This window comes from Mugil cephalus, chromosome 20 (assembly GCF_022458985.1).
Source record: "Mugil cephalus isolate CIBA_MC_2020 chromosome 20, CIBA_Mcephalus_1.1, whole genome shotgun sequence".
NCBI lineage: Eukaryota > Metazoa > Chordata > Actinopteri > Mugiliformes > Mugilidae > Mugil > Mugil cephalus.
This window is the reverse complement of record NC_061789.1, coordinates 21,927,387-21,945,754: the sequence shown is the minus strand read 5'-3', so window position 1 is coordinate 21,945,754 and position 18,368 is coordinate 21,927,387. Positions and strand designations below refer to the sequence as shown.

The 18,368-nt window shown below is 39.2% G+C and overlaps 1 protein-coding gene across 8 annotated transcripts in view; it reads right to left on the bottom strand.

The window, feature by feature from the left end:
* The window catches only part of rfx1a (regulatory factor X, 1a (influences HLA class II expression)), a 35,532-nt gene extending 21,312 nt beyond the window's left edge, over nt 1-14,220 (bottom strand). For 5 of the 8 annotated variants that reach the window (XR_007111048.1, XM_047572682.1, XM_047572684.1 and 2 more), the window contains exons 1-3: nt 14,049-14,220; nt 10,482-10,851; nt 4,450-4,553 (exon numbers count right to left, since the gene is read on the bottom strand). Coding sequence is in view for 7 of the 8 variants with exons in the window: in XM_047572682.1 (XP_047428638.1) it covers nt 4,450-4,553; nt 10,482-10,833 (456 nt within the window). In the remaining variant the exon portion in view is untranslated. Of the gene's footprint in view, nt 1-4,449; nt 4,554-10,481; nt 10,852-14,034 lie in introns of all 8 variants that reach the window. The other 3 variants (XM_047572683.1, XM_047572688.1, XM_047572687.1) reach the window with 3 other exon arrangements.
* Between the last annotated feature and the right edge of the window lie 4,148 nt (nt 14,221-18,368).

Below are 18,368 nucleotides of genomic sequence, written 5' to 3'. Positions count from 1 at the left end.
GTTACACCACCCGCATTGAACTCTTCTGAAGGACGAGAAGTAGAGTACTTCTGTTTGTTCATAAGTTGATTGATAACCTTCCAAGTAGACTTAATATTAGTGGAATGTTCTTTAAATTTATTAAGAAAGTATATTATTTTAGCTATCCAAATTAAATGATTATATTTGTTTCTATATGTTTTGTACTTTGTTGAATTCAGAGGTGTAGGATTGGCTAGAAACCGCTTGTATAACTTATTTTTGGTTGTTAAGGATTTATAGAGGTCGACTGTATACCAGGGTTTTTTGTTTATTTCAGTAGGTTTCTTTTTTGATTGTACCAGTGGAAAACATAGATGAAATGCTGAATTAAAAATTGACACAAAAGTCTGATAAGTAGACTCAGCATCTATATAATTAAAACATTTTTCCAAGAAATGTCATCAATCAACCTTTTAAACCTTTCAGTATTTTGCCCATTAAAAAATCGACGTTCAGTGCGAGAGAAAAATTAAAAATGGGGAAATGACCTGAGATATCAGTGAAAAGGATGCCTGATTTAGTTGTAATATTCACAGAGTTGTCAATTAGGGTGGCAGATGATTTAGTTACTCTTGTTGGCTTATTAATAAGAGGATAAAAAGAACTGGAAAGCAAAATATTAAGAAAGTCCGAAGTCCAAGCCTGAATTTCACATTCAAATAAATCAAGATTAAAGTGCCCTAGTAGAAAACAGAGTTTCCTTTCCCTATTTATCCTTTCTAATGTTGACCCAAGCATATCATTAAAACTTCCTGAATCTGTATCAGGAGGCCTATAAACACATCCAATGATAACATTTCTGCCACTGAAAAATGAACAAAATATAATTTCTATGAAGAGGGCTTCAACATCAATATTTTTCAATTCATGGACCAAATCTTCTCTAACACAGAACTGTAGGCTGGTATGACCGTAAATTGACACACCACCCCCAGTTCTCCGTGATCTGCAACAGTGAACTGCTTTATATAAAGGTATATCATATAACATTTCTGTTGAATCTGTCAGCCATGTCTCTGGCAGGGCAATAATAGAAAATTCATGATTGAGAGAAGATAAATAATCATAATTTTTAGGAAGACTGTGAGCATTCAAGTGGCAAGCAGAAAAAGATGAATTTGAAAAACCATCATATAAACGTTTAAATTGTTGGACGTTATAATTTTCACAAGTGGTAGACACATTGCTGGTAAATTTAACTGGATCAGTAGAGTCAGTAGAGTATGACCATCAGTTCTGTCTAAATCAGAAGGGTTGAAAACATGCTCAGCACAAAAGTCTTTTAGATATACATCAGTTAGAAACTCATTCATAATGTGACAAAAAAATAAAAAACAAGCAGCACTTAGGCTGCTAGGTCATAAACCTGGAATTGACTATAGAAAACTCATACACAAGCATTAGGTGTTGACTTACTTGTGGTAGGCTTGGATGAGGGAGCATGGACAATCAGATGATCACACTTTAGGAAAGTAATGTTCTTTGTTCTTAAGCCGTGGCAGTAGCTCCTTCCTTTTGGAGCGCACCCTCTCAGAGAAGTCCTCATTAATAAAGAACTTTGTGCCCTTCAGACACTTGGCCCTGATGATTTCTTCTTTGTCTTTGAATCGAAGGAGTTTGACAGTCATGGTCCTAGGTCTGCCATCTAGTTGGAAGGTGCCATTTCGGTGCGCTCTTTCCACTTCGATTAGTTTAGGATCCATCTTAAAGTGATCAGCAAGGAATTTCTTAGCTTTACCTTCAGTGTCATGCCAGGTTTCAGTTTTCTCACCTTTGATACCGTCGATGAGGATGTTATTCCTCCTTGTCTGGTTTTCAATGTAATCCATTTTGGAAGTGAGAGCTTCAAGAGATCTTTGATATTCACCAATGTATGAGTTGATGGATTTAAAAGTGCTCAGATTGGCTGTATGAGCACTCTTTAGCTCCTCAACCTCTGACTGAGAGTACTCCATACTATGTTTGTATTCCAAGACATCTTTTACAATATCATCTATTCGTTTGTTGGTTGAATCCATGACAACCATGAGGAAGGTTTTAAAGTTCTTTTCCTGTGGATCCAGCATATCCTTGTAAAAGAGCTTTTGCTGATCAAGTAGCTCCCGTAGAGGTCTCACAGAGACATACTCCTCATCCATTTTTGGCCTTTCACCTTTTGGCTTTTCATGCATGGCTGGAGAGGAATGTGATGTTGGTGGGGCTTGGTGGTGGCTAGCAGCCACTGGGCCTGGTGGGGGCTGGCTGCTGGTGGGTCTGATGGTGGCTAGCAGCCACTGGGCCTGGTGGGGGCTGGCTGCTGGTGGGCCTGATGGTGGCTAGCACTGGGCTAGTATTTATCTGACTGCTCTGATCACTTCAATTCTCTATGTTCCCCGTTTTAAGTTTTGTATTTAAAATTGCCTCTTGTGTGGAGCAAGTAGACAATTGTGAGCACAAGTAGCAACAGTTAAGTGAAAAAATACTCAGGATTACCAAGATTTTAAGCAGATTTCAAGAGGTGTCTTCAGTCTTCCTCAAGAGGTGTCTTCACCTGACTGCATCCCTGCAGCATATATGCAGCCTATATGCATATATTGCATATTAATGTGCATATTTTTTTTCAGTTTGTTACAGATAACATTGCAAGTCTATATATACATTATATATTATTGTATACATTGGACTCTTTATTGGTGTGAATAACCTAATGTTACTGATGTATTTCACGTATTCTTTCTAGTATATCTTTGTTATATATACTGTATATATATATATATATATGTGTGTTATAGTGATTACACTATCTGCGTTGATATGGACCATGCTTGTTTGAAATCAAGTTTATACAATTATATTCTTTGTATGCATGTGTGTTATGTGATACACTACAAACATAATGTACATGGACACGGATTCAAAATATTCTGTTACTGTTAAGCCTATTGTCTGCATGCAAAGTATGAAAGTACTAGTTCTCAACACAACTAATCAACCTGTATGATAGTCATATATCTGACATTTCCAGCAAAGAAAAAGGCAGGAAAATCGTTTGAGAATCCTGTGAGTTCTGGTCACATTAATTCCTTTTAAACAGGTGAGTGAATGGAGCTGATGACCGGTCCAAGAATACAGCCACATAGCTCGTCATCTCCTACAAGTGATAGCAGTCAATGCGGCATCTACTCTTTATTATGTCTATGGAAGCCAATGCACACAACTTCAAACCAGGAGGCGGAGGAACTTAGCGTCGTACACTGACACAAGCGCTAGATACTGGACATCCAACCGTGTGGCAGACAGACACCGTCAAGTGATGTATGACTTCCTCCAAATATCTAAGGGTCGACGGTTGAGCCGGGTATGACCCGGGAATGCAACAGGCTATCAGACATGGTCCACTGCAAAGGGTGAATAGTCCTGACTGACAGTGTTACTTCAGCTAAGAGCCTCGGCGACAGCCTGCCGTATCTGTGCCATATTTCAAATCAAACTACCAGGCTGGCTGTGAAAAGGCATGTGCAGCATCCGTGCACTCATTGATCAACCAATCAGAAAACGTTCAGCTAGTGTGGACATCCCCCTCATCTGAATAACATTTCGTTGTGCATGTGGTGCATCAATAACTAAATAAATGAATAACTAAATAAATGAATTAATTAATACACATCATTTATGTCATACATTTAGGTATTTATTTATTTAATTATTTATGGCAGGTATTTATTTATTTATTTTTTATTGTGTCAGGATTGGTTCTCCATACTGTTGCTCATTCAGCACTAAAACTACTCACAATGAGAAAGAAATTTGCGATTAGGCAGTTACTTGTTATTGTGTTTATGATACAATGTATAATAAATATACTTGTATAATAAATAAAAATAAAAGAATAATTTCGTGTATGTTGTGGTGCATTTAGACATTGATTTAAGCTGTGTTAACTGGCATATAACAGAGACTATTTAGCACAGTGATTAGCTTGTTACGTTATGTTGCCATTATGACAGCTTAACAGTAATAAAGAGACATGGTTTTTAGCCGAATGCATCCATTTGGATCCCTCCTGGCTCTTAAATGCTTTCGGCAACTCTGGAGTAGGACAAAGGAAAGTTAACAGGGTGGTTCTGCTGGTTGGTTGTCCAGTTGGAGTTTTGCCTCAGATCACGGCACAAGGGATCCTAACATCTCGTCCTGTCTATTGATGAATTTATACATCCGGATACTCCAGGTCAGGAACATTGTCCCCACCGGATGTTTTAATGCTCAAAAAAGCACACCTGGGGCATGATAAGAGTCTGTGATTTATCTGTTGGGTTTTGCCTTGTATTGGTCATTTTGCATCTATTTAAAGTGCATTAAGCGTCTCGAAACAATTTGTGTTGTTATTGATGGTTAATAAACAAAAGTGAATTGAAATTAATTAATATTATGCTTTTGTGTGTATTTTACCTGTTGAGCTGTCTGTTGAACAACCTGGGTTGGAACTCCTGTCTGCACCACTGCTGGAGGGGGACTGGAGTCAGACACACTGTCACTTGAGTGAAGGGAACCCTCTGAAATACAAAGAGGAAATGTAAGTACTTTCAAGTATTAGTGATATAATTTTTCTCTTAATTCTTGAAGTTGATGATATTTGTAATTGCTACTCTTGTCTATATAACAATGCATATATCTGGGGAATGATACTGTTTAGGAAATCTCCTAAACAATATGAGTCATATAAGAAATAACATTTCCCAAACAATATGCTGGTAACATTCTGTGTTAACATGAATATCAGAATTTCACTAATAAATTGTATCCTGGAAGGAAGCCCGATGTCCCTCACCCACAAAATATTTGCGGTGGATTGCTGATCTAGATTTGTTTCTTTGGAAAATTATTATGTTTTGGCAAATAACTGTCAGGTAAATCAAATCATTTGGGTGAACTTTATACAATGATACACAGGAGAATAACAGCAACATAAAAATCTGTATCGCGCACCATGGACTTGAATTTGTGGTTTTAAAAGAGCATATAACAGTAAGTTATGTTAAGAGTTTAAGACAGTTAAAATTCAAGAACCATTTTGAATTTGAATATCTTGCCATATACTAACTAATTTATTAGTATATTATTAATTTTTGTTAAGTATTTTGTAAATAAAAATTGAAAACAAACTTAAACTATTTATAATATACACGATTATTACACTATTTATAATATAGACCGATCAGGCATAACATTGCCTAATATTGTGTGTGTCGGTGATACTAGACCAAACACTAGCCTTAGCTATTGCAGCTTGGATACCTTCAGGCCTCCAGGCTACCACCTGGCCTTCAAGCTGCTACTATGCCTCGAGGCTACCAGCAGGCCCAGGCTACCTCTTGGACTTCAAGGTACCACCTAGGCCCAGACTTCCAGCAAGCCTACAGGCTACCTCCAGGCCTCTCGGGAAACACCAGGCACAGGCTTCCACCTGGCCTCTAGGATACTAACCGACCTAGGCTTCCACAAGGGCACCAGCTAACCCAGGCTCCCTTCAGGTTAACAGACTACCACCAGGTGCAGGCTTCTACCAGGCATTCAGGCTACCAGCAGGCCAAGGCTACCTCTAGCTTAGTTCCAAGCTAGCTCCAAGCCACCAGGTCATTCAAAATCCAAGGCCACTTCACAGCCCCTGCTCTCATCTGGCCCAAGTTTTCTTTTAACCTGCAATCCACTTCTGATCTTTTATGTAACTTCCTTGTCTGAATAAACCTTTGAGATCAGGACTCTGTGGAGGCCATGCCATCACTCCCAGTTCTTCTTGTTAGTCCATAGACTGAAGATAGTGAATGACCTTGACTGTATGTTTGGCGTCTTTCTCGTGCTTCTTCAAATTTTGACTCATCAGTCCACAGCACCTCCTGCCATTTGTCTGCACCCCAGTTCCGATGTTTTTGTGCATAGTTAAAACATCCATAAAAAAATTCTCCTACATGAAAAAAAGACCTAGTGACTCACTTGGTCTTTTTTTCATGTAGGAGAATTTTTTTATGGCTTTTAGGCCAAGTTTCCTTGGCCGACCACTGCACTCCGTCTATGATCCTCAATGTTGCCCGTGTCTTTGTGCTTTTTCAAAAGAGCTTGAACAGCACATTTTGAAAAAACAGTCTGCTTTGAAATATTTGTTTGGGAGATACCTTGCTGATGCTGTATAACTACCTTGTGCCTTGCTGTTGTGACATGAAATTGTCTTCTACAACCTCATCTTGGTAGAAGAGTTTAGGTGTTCCTCATCCAGTTTTAAGAATCCTACACAGCTGTTTCTGTTTCAATTAATGACTACATGTGATATTGATGAGCTTTACCACCTGTTATGAACTGGTATAATTGGTTGATCATATACCGGACTACAATCCTAAAAAATCCCTCAACTGTACCAATAAGAACTGATGCTGCTTTGAATGCAAAGGATAGTAACTAGGGGTGCACGATAATTATCGGCCTGATACCAGGACATTATGAAATCATTGCGCTATCATGACTTATTGGCCTGATAACATATAATATATATTTTTGTCAGCACTGCGGTGTGAGTCGTTTTAATCAGGCGCTCCCTCCCCTACATGAGACTTGCATGGCGGGCAGTGAATGCTGCGTTCAAGTGGCGTCAGTATAATTGGAAAAACAACCATCTGACTGAAAACATGCATTACTCCCTCATGTCGGAAAATAGCTTGTCAACTCTCACTGCTTTCACATCGAAAATCCCGGGCCAACCCAGCATTTTCAGACTTGGGTCGACTCGCCTTTGGTGCGCTTTCACATCGGCAAAAGTCCTGGGTCAGACCTCCAGCTGTGAGAGCTGCATGCCTGTTTTTTCCTCCCTCATAATCATACAGACAATGTACATTGCAAACAACGTTGCAGTTTCTTGATGACCTAAAAAATGGATCGGTCAAACCCCCGCTCTTTCAAAAGGCTGCTAATATTTACTAATAAATTCACTAATATCACTGTGTACAGAGCCCGATATCTGCCGCTGAATCTCTTGTTTTCCTCGGATGCAGAGGGCTGCAATGACTGTTAAAAAGTGTGGGAGATTGCTATACTAGCTGTATATAAACACAGTCGTCATTCACCTATACACTTCCATTAACGATTGTGTAACAACACATTTGATTTGTCTGAATGAACAAAAAAAATTAACAAAAATCTCTGCCCTTCAGAGATCACTTGAAGAAAACAGAGAAAACTTGTTTTTGAGCTGAAGCTTCTACAATGATACAGTCTGTCAGGCCGTCGAGTGAGAATGTAAGAGGCAGATATATCAGGGTCAGAGTGTCAGTTCGCTGGCTGAGTGCAATAAATGTATAAAGAAAATACCACAGGGAGGGAGAAATAGCACAGAACTAGCATAGAAATGGTTGATTCTAACTTGTGTCAGTGCATTATTTATTTTTTAGAACTTGTGGAATGCACTTTTTCATTTTATTTACTTTTAAACCTGATACAAAAGTATTTCAGTCTAGTGGCCTTTATTTTGTGATGTTCATTTGAAATATCAAATAGTTTTGTTTGACCTTGATCTTATAGCAAATGTTTGCTTGCTAATAGTTTTTTATTCTGAAAAAAAAAAAAAAGAGTCAAAAGTGTTTGTACATTAGTCTTTTGTTTGTACATATTCGGGTATGTTATAGGTATCAGCCTTTGGAAGCAGAAAGTTAGCGGTTATCGGTATCAGTTTAAAAAAAGTTATCGTTATCTCTAGTAGTAACACCAAATATTGATGTAATTTAGATTTTTCTTGCATCTTTTCGTGCAACCCAGGAGAGATCGGCAAAATAGCCCTGATAATGTCATCCAAGGTTTTGCAAACTGTGTATCCATTTGTCTATTTCTTATGTCTAAACAAGGCCAGTGTTTATATACTGACATGGGAATTGTCTCATATTATAGTCTCACTACTGGTAATGGCTAGTCTAATTTTCATTCATCACAGCTTCAAAATGATGAAAAGGTCTATAATAAGTCTTTTAATCCGGATTTATTTTTGTCTTTAAATAATGTATCTACAAATCTTGACTCACGTGATATTGCTCATTGTCCATCTTAATTTAAGATGCTGTCGGCTCCAGATGCTCCAGGTTGAGGAGCAAGCGCAATCGCGTAGCCCCAGGGAGAGAGCGTTGTTTGGAGGAATTTGTGGGTAAAAACGAAGTTATACCCTTCATATGTCACGAAGGTCTTCCAGACAAAAGCACAACCTCCCAGTGTTCAGCCGCACTTTGAATATTGTCAAGAGCGCAAACAACTGTGAGTTACGGTAATTCAAAATCAGCGTGCTTTGACGGATCGCCAGCGATCTATTTAGGCTTCAAATGGTTAATAAAAAGATAACTCATTCGTGCATGCGCCACTTATCTTAATACAACAGGAGTGTCATCAATAGCCAAGCCAATCAAATCAATTGTAGTTCGATAAGTTCAGACTTCTTGGTATGTTAAAAGTATAGGCTATTACTGAAAACACTTGAAATTTGACAATAAATGATATAGAAATGTGCGCATGTTGTTGATTTTATTTACATCAGGGTAGACTATATTGAGTCCTACTATTGGGTCCTACCCTTTTAAACTATGCTGCATAAAAATAATTTACGAACAAATACAACCATCTTCTTAGAAATGCTAAACGGGAGTATTATAGTGACCAATTTAACAGTTGCGCAAATAACATTATGAGACATATGAGACATGCTACTTCTCCATCCCCAGGTGAATTTCAGGAGGGTGAAGTAAAGAGCCATCCCAAATAACAAATACATTTAATGACTTCTTTGTGAATGTTGGACTATGTCTTGCAAAACATACTGGCAATCCTTTTCGTTCTCCCACTGATTTTATAAGTAAGGCGTATGGTTCCCTAAAGGCATTTGAGCCTGCAAAGGGACTACTACTACTACTTCTACATCAGAAGTACTGGACATTATTATGAATCTCAAAAACTTCTCCAGGCCATGATAAAATTCCAACTGTTTTGATCAAAAGGGTAGCTTCTTCAGTTATTGGAAAAATATTTTTTTCCATGTCCCTTCAATCAGGTACTATCCCTCAAGACTTCAAAATTACCAAGGTTATTCCACTCTTTACATGTGATGATTCATCTGTATTCTTAAACTATCATCCTATATCAGTACTGCCTGATTTTCTAAAATTCTTGAAAAGCTGGCATACAGTGAATCATAAAACATCTAAACACTAACAATATTTAATAATAATAAATAATAAACATAAATATGGGTTTAGGAAAAAATACTGTACATACATGGCTCTTTTACACCTGAGAGAAGAAATGTAAATGGTCTTGCTCTTATATAGCACTTTTCTACCTGCTCAAAGGTACTCAAAGTGCTTTTACAGTCAGAGACACATCCACCCATTCACTCACACATTCACACACCAATGCCAGTTGCACTGGGAGCAACTGGGGGTTCAGTGCCTTGCTCAGGGACACTTCGGCATATGGCACACTCGGGGGATTGAACCGCTGACTCTTCGGTCCATGGACAACCCGCTCTACCTACTGAGCCATAGCAAACAAAAATGTGTGCTGCTCTATAGAAAAATGGATACACCTTAAGCATTTTCTTAGATTTCTTAGATGCTTCAAGTTTATCGTCACCTACAGCATTTACTGATGATGGAAATCTCTTTGTCACTTACAAGAATTTTAATTCCCTTATTGCTAAAGCAAATGCTGGACTCATCCATTTATCATATTGGTTTAACTTAAACAAGGTATCACTCAATGTCAAGAAATCTAACTTCATTACTTTCAGAAATAAGAACAAGAATTATACTGTAGACAAAACAATGACATTACACTTGCACAAGTTCCATCAGCGAAGTTCTTGTGTGTCTACAATGATGAGGAACTCTGCTTTAAGAACCATTATTTAAACAATTGCACTTACTCTTACTTACTTCCAAATAGTGGTTCTTATGTACAAAGTTTGCCTTCTAAGTCCTTTGATCTTTCCTGCACACTTTTTGAACTGTTTCTTTTACTGTTCTTTCTTCGTGATTGTATGCTGTAAGTGCACACAAAATAATTAAATTAAACAAAAAAAGAAATACATAAATAACACCTTGTGCTGTTTTTCATGTTTGAGCTGTTATTGTGCCTGTGTCAGGCTGCATCCTGCCGGATAATGCTGCTGCGATCATGGATGGTCATTGCTATGGGATTGGGCTGCCTTGTCTGGTGTAGGTGGGTGGTACATGTACAGTATGTAACACAAATGCCAGGTCCAAACGTTTCCCAGCAGAACATTGCATTGTAACTAGATGCTCAATTTTATTTACTTCTCATATTAGGGTTTATAATGTTGTTGCTGATCAGTGTATAGGATTGCAAGACACATATTGAAATGGCCCTGATTGTACATAAAATTAAATGTGTTTACGCTTTTATAAATATAAAAATTATATGTGATATTCAGGCTTTACCTGTGACAGTAACAACAATGTACTGAGGAGTGCTTTGAGCATTTCCAGACTGTGTAGGGGAATCCTGGATCTCTGCAGTCACATACTGTGTCTGTGTCGGCTGGGCCTGTGATGTGGACTGGTCTGGACTACCAGGCTTCTGACTGGTGATGGAGGTGGCTTGCTCAGTTGGAGTAGCTTGGCCTGTGGGTGTGCCAACGGGAGCAGCCACGGTAGTCTGAATCTCAGATAGAAACTGAGGGGCAGTTGCAGGGGTAGAGCTGGTCTCAAGTTGACCCAGCGTGGCAGTAACACCAGTGCCCTGGGATTGGGCTGCTGTTTGGATCTCACCAACATAGCCTGAGGTGGCCATTACAGGAGCTGGGAATCACTGTAAGATAACAACAAACAAAAGATAAAAAAGATACAAATTCATGGAAAATACAAGGGGAGCTCCAAATTAGATCAACCAACAGTGTGGATTAGGGATGGACATTGATAGGATTTTATTGATACCGATCCCATTATTGATTCTGCTCATCGATCTGATTCTTTATTGATCACCTTATCAATTCCTCCTGTGAGTTTTTGGTCTAGAAAAAGTTTGGTAGGTGTGGTTTTGTAAACAACAATTTTATTTAGTTTCTGAACAAGACAAAAGAGCTTGTGTAAGAAACATAGGAACATAGGCCACTGGACCCTTGGTAGCACTGCTCTGCTGAGACTTAAGCTAGATTTCCATACATGCCCTACCTCTAAAGATAAAAACTTAGCGGAGGACTGTGCCAACTGTGTAGTGGATTCGAGGCAAGCTTCCCTACCGACGGTCCCTGGTCTGTGGCTGTATATCGCATCCATCTCCTCATACCATTTCGGGTGCTTTTGGGACCGTTCCGAGAGGTCCCGTCCAACTCCTGCTGTATACTCTCTTCTCCCAACAAGGACAGAAAAGCCCTCACCTCCGGGTTGGTCCAGAACGACATTACATTAAATACGCCATCATTTAAAAAATGTACTGACACGAGAGCAGAAAGTTGAAAGTGAGCAGCTTACTACTAGTCAAAAACACTCATCTCTCTAGTCAAAACCAAAACATCCAGCTTTGTAACTGACACTGATTATTTTTCTGACAGGTCAGTAGTAAGCAGCGTTCTATGTCACATTTTCGGGCCCAATTCACCTACTTTGGACCGACCACAGAGGAGGTACTAAAAAGTACCCAGAAAAGTATCCCTTTGGCCTCGTTCCGCCCACATTCTAGCAATGGAAATAGTGATTTAAAGTGGGCGGTGCGGAGCAGTGTGGAGGTAGGCCGTCTATAGAAATCCGGCTTTAGTGGCAGATGCACTCGTTGACCGGAGATTGTTGAACACATGGCATGTATGTAGTTGACAAATGCTTCAGCTTGTTGGCGGTGTTACCGTTCTTGCTGGAAATTATGGTGCTGTATAAATTGCACATTGCGTTGTTACAGTCCCTTCTAGTAAAGTGAAGCCACACTTTCGACCGTTTCAGCCTCTCTGCCATCTCTCTTGCCGTCACGTAAGTGTCACATGATGAGAATGACATGCTTCAACGTAAAGATTCTTCTTCTTTCGTTTTATGGCGGTTGGTAAACAACTTTTATGTGCATTATTGCCACCATCTGGACTGTGATGTAAAGATTCAGCACGAAAAGTATCGATAAGGGGAATCGACAAGCATGAAGGCTCACAGTATTGATGAATTGAACCTCTTGGAATCGGTTCTTTAAAAGAATCAGTTATCGATGCCCATTCTTAGTGTGGATAAGTGCTGCTGTTGCTGGAAGAGGGTAGAGGATAGAGATCTACTCAGTTTTGAAGATAAGAGAAATTTTTGACTTTTGGAATGAAAGAAATCATAACTCCTAACAAAATACAACTTTAAAAAGTACAACTTGTAATTTTTCAATAGGTTAGGTAAATAAAAGCTATTACAGAATACACTGCCTGGCTAAATAAAAAGTGATATTTCACAAGGGTTTAGATATGTTTTTTTTCTTTCTTTGCTGGAACGCTGTGGCATTGTTTAGATAAGCTTCTGCAATGTGCAAAGATTTATTTCCATTCAGTGTTGCATAACTTTTCACCAAGGTCTTGTATTGATGTTGGGAGAGTCTGCTATTGCGCAAAGTCTTCTCCAGCACTGTACAAAGTTTCTCAGTGGGATTAAGGTCTGGATTCTGTGGTGGCCAATCTATGTCTGAAAATTATATGCTGCCTGAGCCACTCTTTCACATTTCAGCGCAATGAATCCTGGCATTATCATCTTGGAATATGCCCACACCATCAGGGAAATCGAAATGGTTGTTTTGAAAAATGAGAAGCTATTCATCCTACATTTCCAGTTGTTTTTGAATGTAAATTAAAATTAAATTATTCCCTTATTATGACTAATCCATTTGTTCACACAGTAGTGTGCACAGTTGGAGCAGAGGGCTGCAGCCTCAGGAGCAAATGTTTGCTCACCACAGCCATGGAGGGAGGTGAGCCTGTGAACTTAATCCGCACCTCTAACCACTACTCCACAGCTCCCAATATATATATAGTATATACATGTATATATATATATATATGTATATATTATATATATATAATATAGTAGTATATAACAAGTATAGTAAATAGTTAAGTCCCAGTGACTCCACAAGTACATAGTTATGGCTGTATCACAAGTTGAAAAAACCCGATACACACTGCATTAATGTTGCAGGTAGAGTGCATGTATACATGACAGTCTTTTTTGTATATTCATTGTATATCCACTAAAAAAAAAAAATAATAATAATAATAAAAATGGACTGGGACAGAGAAAAGTCTTGTTTTCAATATTTCAACTCTGTTATTATTGTGTAGGCTATATATTTTCTGTATCACTCTGAGAGAGGATATATTATTCATATCTTTGTTTTCAAAACCAAATGATGGCGTTTCATCATTGAGTTACGTAAACGGCCAATTATCAATAAAAATAACCTTAATACATATCTGTAAAGTTTCTCCTTTAGCAAATCAGGTGAACAAAGAAGTTAAATTGAATTCGGACATGCGAGGCAAAACGCCCTCCTTTACCACGCCGCTTATATCTTGTTCGCCGCCAGCTGCAACAGCTTTCTCAAGTTTCCAGTTCCGAGGAAAAGAGCAGTAAATGTTAGCTACATCAAACACGTTAGCTATATCAGTGACGAACACAAGACATGTCGTGACAGCACTGCTGTTAGCTTTCTAGCAAGGTAGCACGCGCTGTGAGCTGGTCTCTACAACAACCGCCATTTTGTACATTTTGCATTTGACATCGCCATAACAACGGCCTGTTTGAGTATGCATCTGTGACTGCGTCGTCATGGCAGACGAATCATCACTCGAATCAGTTGCAGGCACAAACTACCACACTTAATGAACACACTCGGCTGATTTTCATAACGACTGCTAGCTTGCAGGCTAACCCCAGTTAGACACTCGGAGGGCAGCTGGCAGTTATGGCTACTGAAACAAGGGAAAAGCAACAACACAAATGAGTTGAAGCATTAGAGGAAAAAAAATATGTCCAATACATTAAAAGCGTCACCTCTGGTTCCACGTGTGTATTTCCCACTGGAAAATATCTCCTTTTACTTTTATTGCGGATTCAGTTGTTATTGTTGTTGATTCTCGTTGCTGGGTTCTTGTCGCCACGGCTACCGCGGCTATGGCGCTTCGTCCTCACCAGGGCAACTGTTGCTACCGACCCGCTCCCTTCCTTTCCCCTTCGCTTCTCTGATTGGCTGAGTAGGCCAAATTATCTTAAAGTCACAGCACAACCAGCAAAATGTAGTACACAGCCTCCACGCCCATTAGTGGAAAATACTGAGATAAGATAAACGTTGTATTTTTTATTTTATTTTATTTTGTTTATTTGTTTTTCACAATTAACGTCCAGACTGTTTTGGAAGTCAAGTTTATTAAGTTCTGGAATCACAGAAATATTTAAATTCACCAAAAGAAAATGCTCATGTAAGCGTGGCAGTCGATGCAAATGTAGTATAGTATTAGAAGCTAAAGGTATGTAAGGACCAGTATTTCATCCATTGTAGTGTTTAGTGTAATAATTGTGTGATCAGATCATATAGTCCATTTTGAATTCTTTGAATTCTTCTTTGAATTCGTTTTCTTAAACAATGGTACATAACTTACAAATGACAAGTTATTTAAACTTATGTGAAACAGTAATCAGATTAAAGTTACTTATCCAAGTTAATGTGCAATACTATTTTTCCATTTTATATTTTTGCTTTTTTTTGCAGGGAGTGACGTTTTCAGCATGTGGACAGCCCACGTGTAATACCATGTAGTGACACAAACGTGAACAACAATAAAGAGAGGAGAGATGAGCGTTTTCGAGCTGGAAACACTGCCACTGGAGTAGTGGTCACACGCGCAGCTTGGAGGCTGAAGGTTTAGAGGTTCTCCCAACTGGGGGGGGCGACAACATTTTTTTTATTAGTCTCTAAAGTCAAGACTTTGGAGCAAAACCAGTAAGTTCAGGAAGTGGAAATGCTGCCTTTTTTATAGAAATGTATTCAGATGACTTTCTCAAGGCAACTGGCAACACTGGATGGCAACATGGGCTCCTCCTCCACACTAGGTGGCGATATGTTTCTTTTCAGCGGCTTAATACGGCCCCCTTTCCATTTGACCTATGACATCATGCGGCAGTCGTTAATGCCGCAGACCAGCATTTCAAACAACAAGATGGATAATAGTAGCTACACCTTTTTTAATCTTGAAGGTAATGTGCAGATAAGATGCACGCTATCCCTCAGGTGGCTCTTCTACCAGCTCTGTTTACCTTCTTCTTCAGCGAAAAATGTTTCTGTTCAGGGTTGTAAGCCAGCGCAGCAGTTGTAGAGCATTCGCACACACAATGTCCAGTTAAGTCCAATTTAGGCATATACCTGCCAGAGAAAATCGATTTCCAGTTGTCCAGTTAGGAATAGTAATCATGAGTGACGCAATGACGCAACGTAAGATGTGCAAGAGACACAGTCGACGCGAGAGCCATAAGTGAAATGCCACACACTGCTCACACACCAGAGGGTAGCAACAGAGTCGTTTATTGAGATATTATTATCCCTATGGCTCTGAGGTGAAGTTGCAGTAATATAAAAAAAAATATCCACTGAGGAGGAGTGCATTATTTTATTGTGAGTCATCTTTATCATCTTTGTATCGCGTCGTTTCCCGGGCCTAAAAGTCAGATAAAGAAAATAATTAGTTTTATTTTTACGTGCATGTAAACGTACTGACTGTTTATACAAGTACAAATATAGACATCACTAGGCCATTAAGCTTGCTGTAGCGAATGAAACAGTCACACTCAGTCAGTACGTTTACATGCACGTGAAAAAAAAACTAATTATTGCTTTAATCGGACTATAACTGGAGAACTTAAGTGCATGTAAACATGTTACTCCGACTACAATCGGTGTTCTCTTCATCCGATTAAGACACCCAGATAAAGAATTCAGTTTTCTCCGACATATATACGCTTAATAGGACAATAGGATAATGCGTGTGCGCATGCTCCACAACTGCTGCGCAATGTGTGACCCCGGAACAAAAACATCCAAGAAAGCCGGTCGCAGAAGAAGATGAACACAGCTGGTAGAAGAACAGAAGAACAGAGCTGGTAGAAGCTATTTATTCAAAGTGATAGCGCCCATCTTATCTGCACCAGAAGTAGCGCACACATTACGTACGAGATTTTTTAAAAATGTACATATTTAATGTACATATACAATGTATATATTAAAACGCCAGTCTGCCGCATGAATGACTCTTGTTTATTATATGACAACTGGAAAGCGGGGCTTGTTAATATGGTATTAACCTGCTGAAAAGACACATATCACCACCTAGTGTGGAGGAGGAGGAGGACATGTTCCCGTCAGTTATGTCTGTGCTCCTGCATGTCTGGCGCACAGCAGTTGTCTTTCCAGTTCAAAGGACAGAACAGTTCTTTTGTCCAATCAGCGCGATTCATTATGCCCGAGGGTACTTACCTTTTCCAGTTTGGTTAATGTTGTTGTGTTTTCTGTTTTGTTGTTGTGCTTAGTAATTTGTCCTTGTGTTTTCTGGTTTGCCATTGTGTTTTCTCTTTTTGTGTTGTGTTTTCTCTTTTGTCGTTGTGTTTTGTCTTTTGCTGTTGTGTTTTCTCTTTTGTTGTTGTGTTTTCTGATTTGCTGTTGTGATTTGTCCGTTTTCCTCCCACCTCCAAAGACATGCTCGTTAGGCTAATTGGTGACCCTAAATTGACCCTAGGTGTGAGTGAGAATGCTTGTCTGTCTCAGTGTTAGCCCTGCGTCCAGGGTTCCCCCTCCTCTTGCCCAATGACAGCTGGGATAAGCTCCAGCAACTCCCCGCAACCCTGGTGAGGATTAAGCGGTACAGAAGATGACATGAGATGTTGCCTGAACCTCTCAGATGACAGGATTGGACCCTGGTCTCTATTGCCCAGTAGTTTTCAACAGTCAGAAGCTCAGCTATGCGATGCTTGCAGAAGTGACCAGGTGTGGTAACTTGCCAGATAAAGGGTAACGGGACTGAAATGGAGTCCATAGATATATACGAAGACACCACACTGTCACCCACCAACATTTTTAAAAATCCAAGCACTCTGTATCATAGGTAGATATGTGATGTTTTTAACAAATCAAACCGTTTGGAAATCCAAAATTCAGCAAATAATTCTACTTCAAAATTTCTTTGAAAATTTCTTTAGTTTACATGCACCGCTGCCTTTGTTGCCCCCCCACAGTCAATGTGGCATCTACATATATATGTCTATGACGGAGTCTTTTAACTACTTTCTTCAACGAGGCAACAGGCGAGCCTGTGTAAAAGAGGAGGACATATTTACTGACATACATCCATGTCCACTGACAGCTATAATCTAGACAGAAACTTAAAAGTATGTGCTAGGCTGAATAACTTCAGGGACACAGAAAACAGAGACATTAAAGGGAAATGAAGCAATACATCAAGTTAACATTTGATAGATGGGGTTCTGCTCTTATTAAAAATATATAACACACCTCCTTTCGTAGATGTTCAAGTTCAGCCTGTACACAGAAAAAAAAAAAAAAAAAGTCCACTCCACGAGAGGCATACCAGTATAGAAAAACTGGTGTCTGAGGTCCAGGGGTCACCCCACATGAGTTCGTATAAGACTGCAAGGTCACCTCTCTAGGTTATTAAACATGTCACACTCAAATGTCAAAATGAGTGAAAGGTTGTAATCGTTGGGAGCCCTATCCCCAGAAATTTGCATAGGGTTTATCCTTATCTCCCCGTCACTCACTTAATTTGGTCATATTCAATATGCAGAATTCAGTATATTAACAACAGGTTTCTGCATACCTTTATTTAAAGGTTTTTTCAAAGGTATTTTGTGAGTGGTGGTCGGCTCAAACAGCTCGAATCCTCTGAACCAGGGTCCAGAAGAATCACATCGGGGTCACCAAATTTGTCAGTGTGTTCGTTAATTCCTCTGGAAAAACCACCATACTTCTTCTTGCTGTCAATTTAAGCTATTTATTCAAAAATGTTTTGGAATATAGATGCGCATGGACCTTGTCTGTTCAGTTAGGCTTGGCCAACGTCCCAGAGAAGGATGATTTTCGGTAGTTTCACGCCATTATCACAGTTTCAACAAAATTAATATGATTGGTTGGCTACAGGTGGGGAGGAGTCATGGTTTAGACTTAACTCTCCCATCGTTGGTGGACCTTATCTAGGACCTCATTCTTTATTTGATTATATGAATGTTAATATTCACTTTTCTAAATACAACCTAGAAAATCTCAACTGATTATCACACGTCTAGATAAATATTAAAAAATGATTCTAA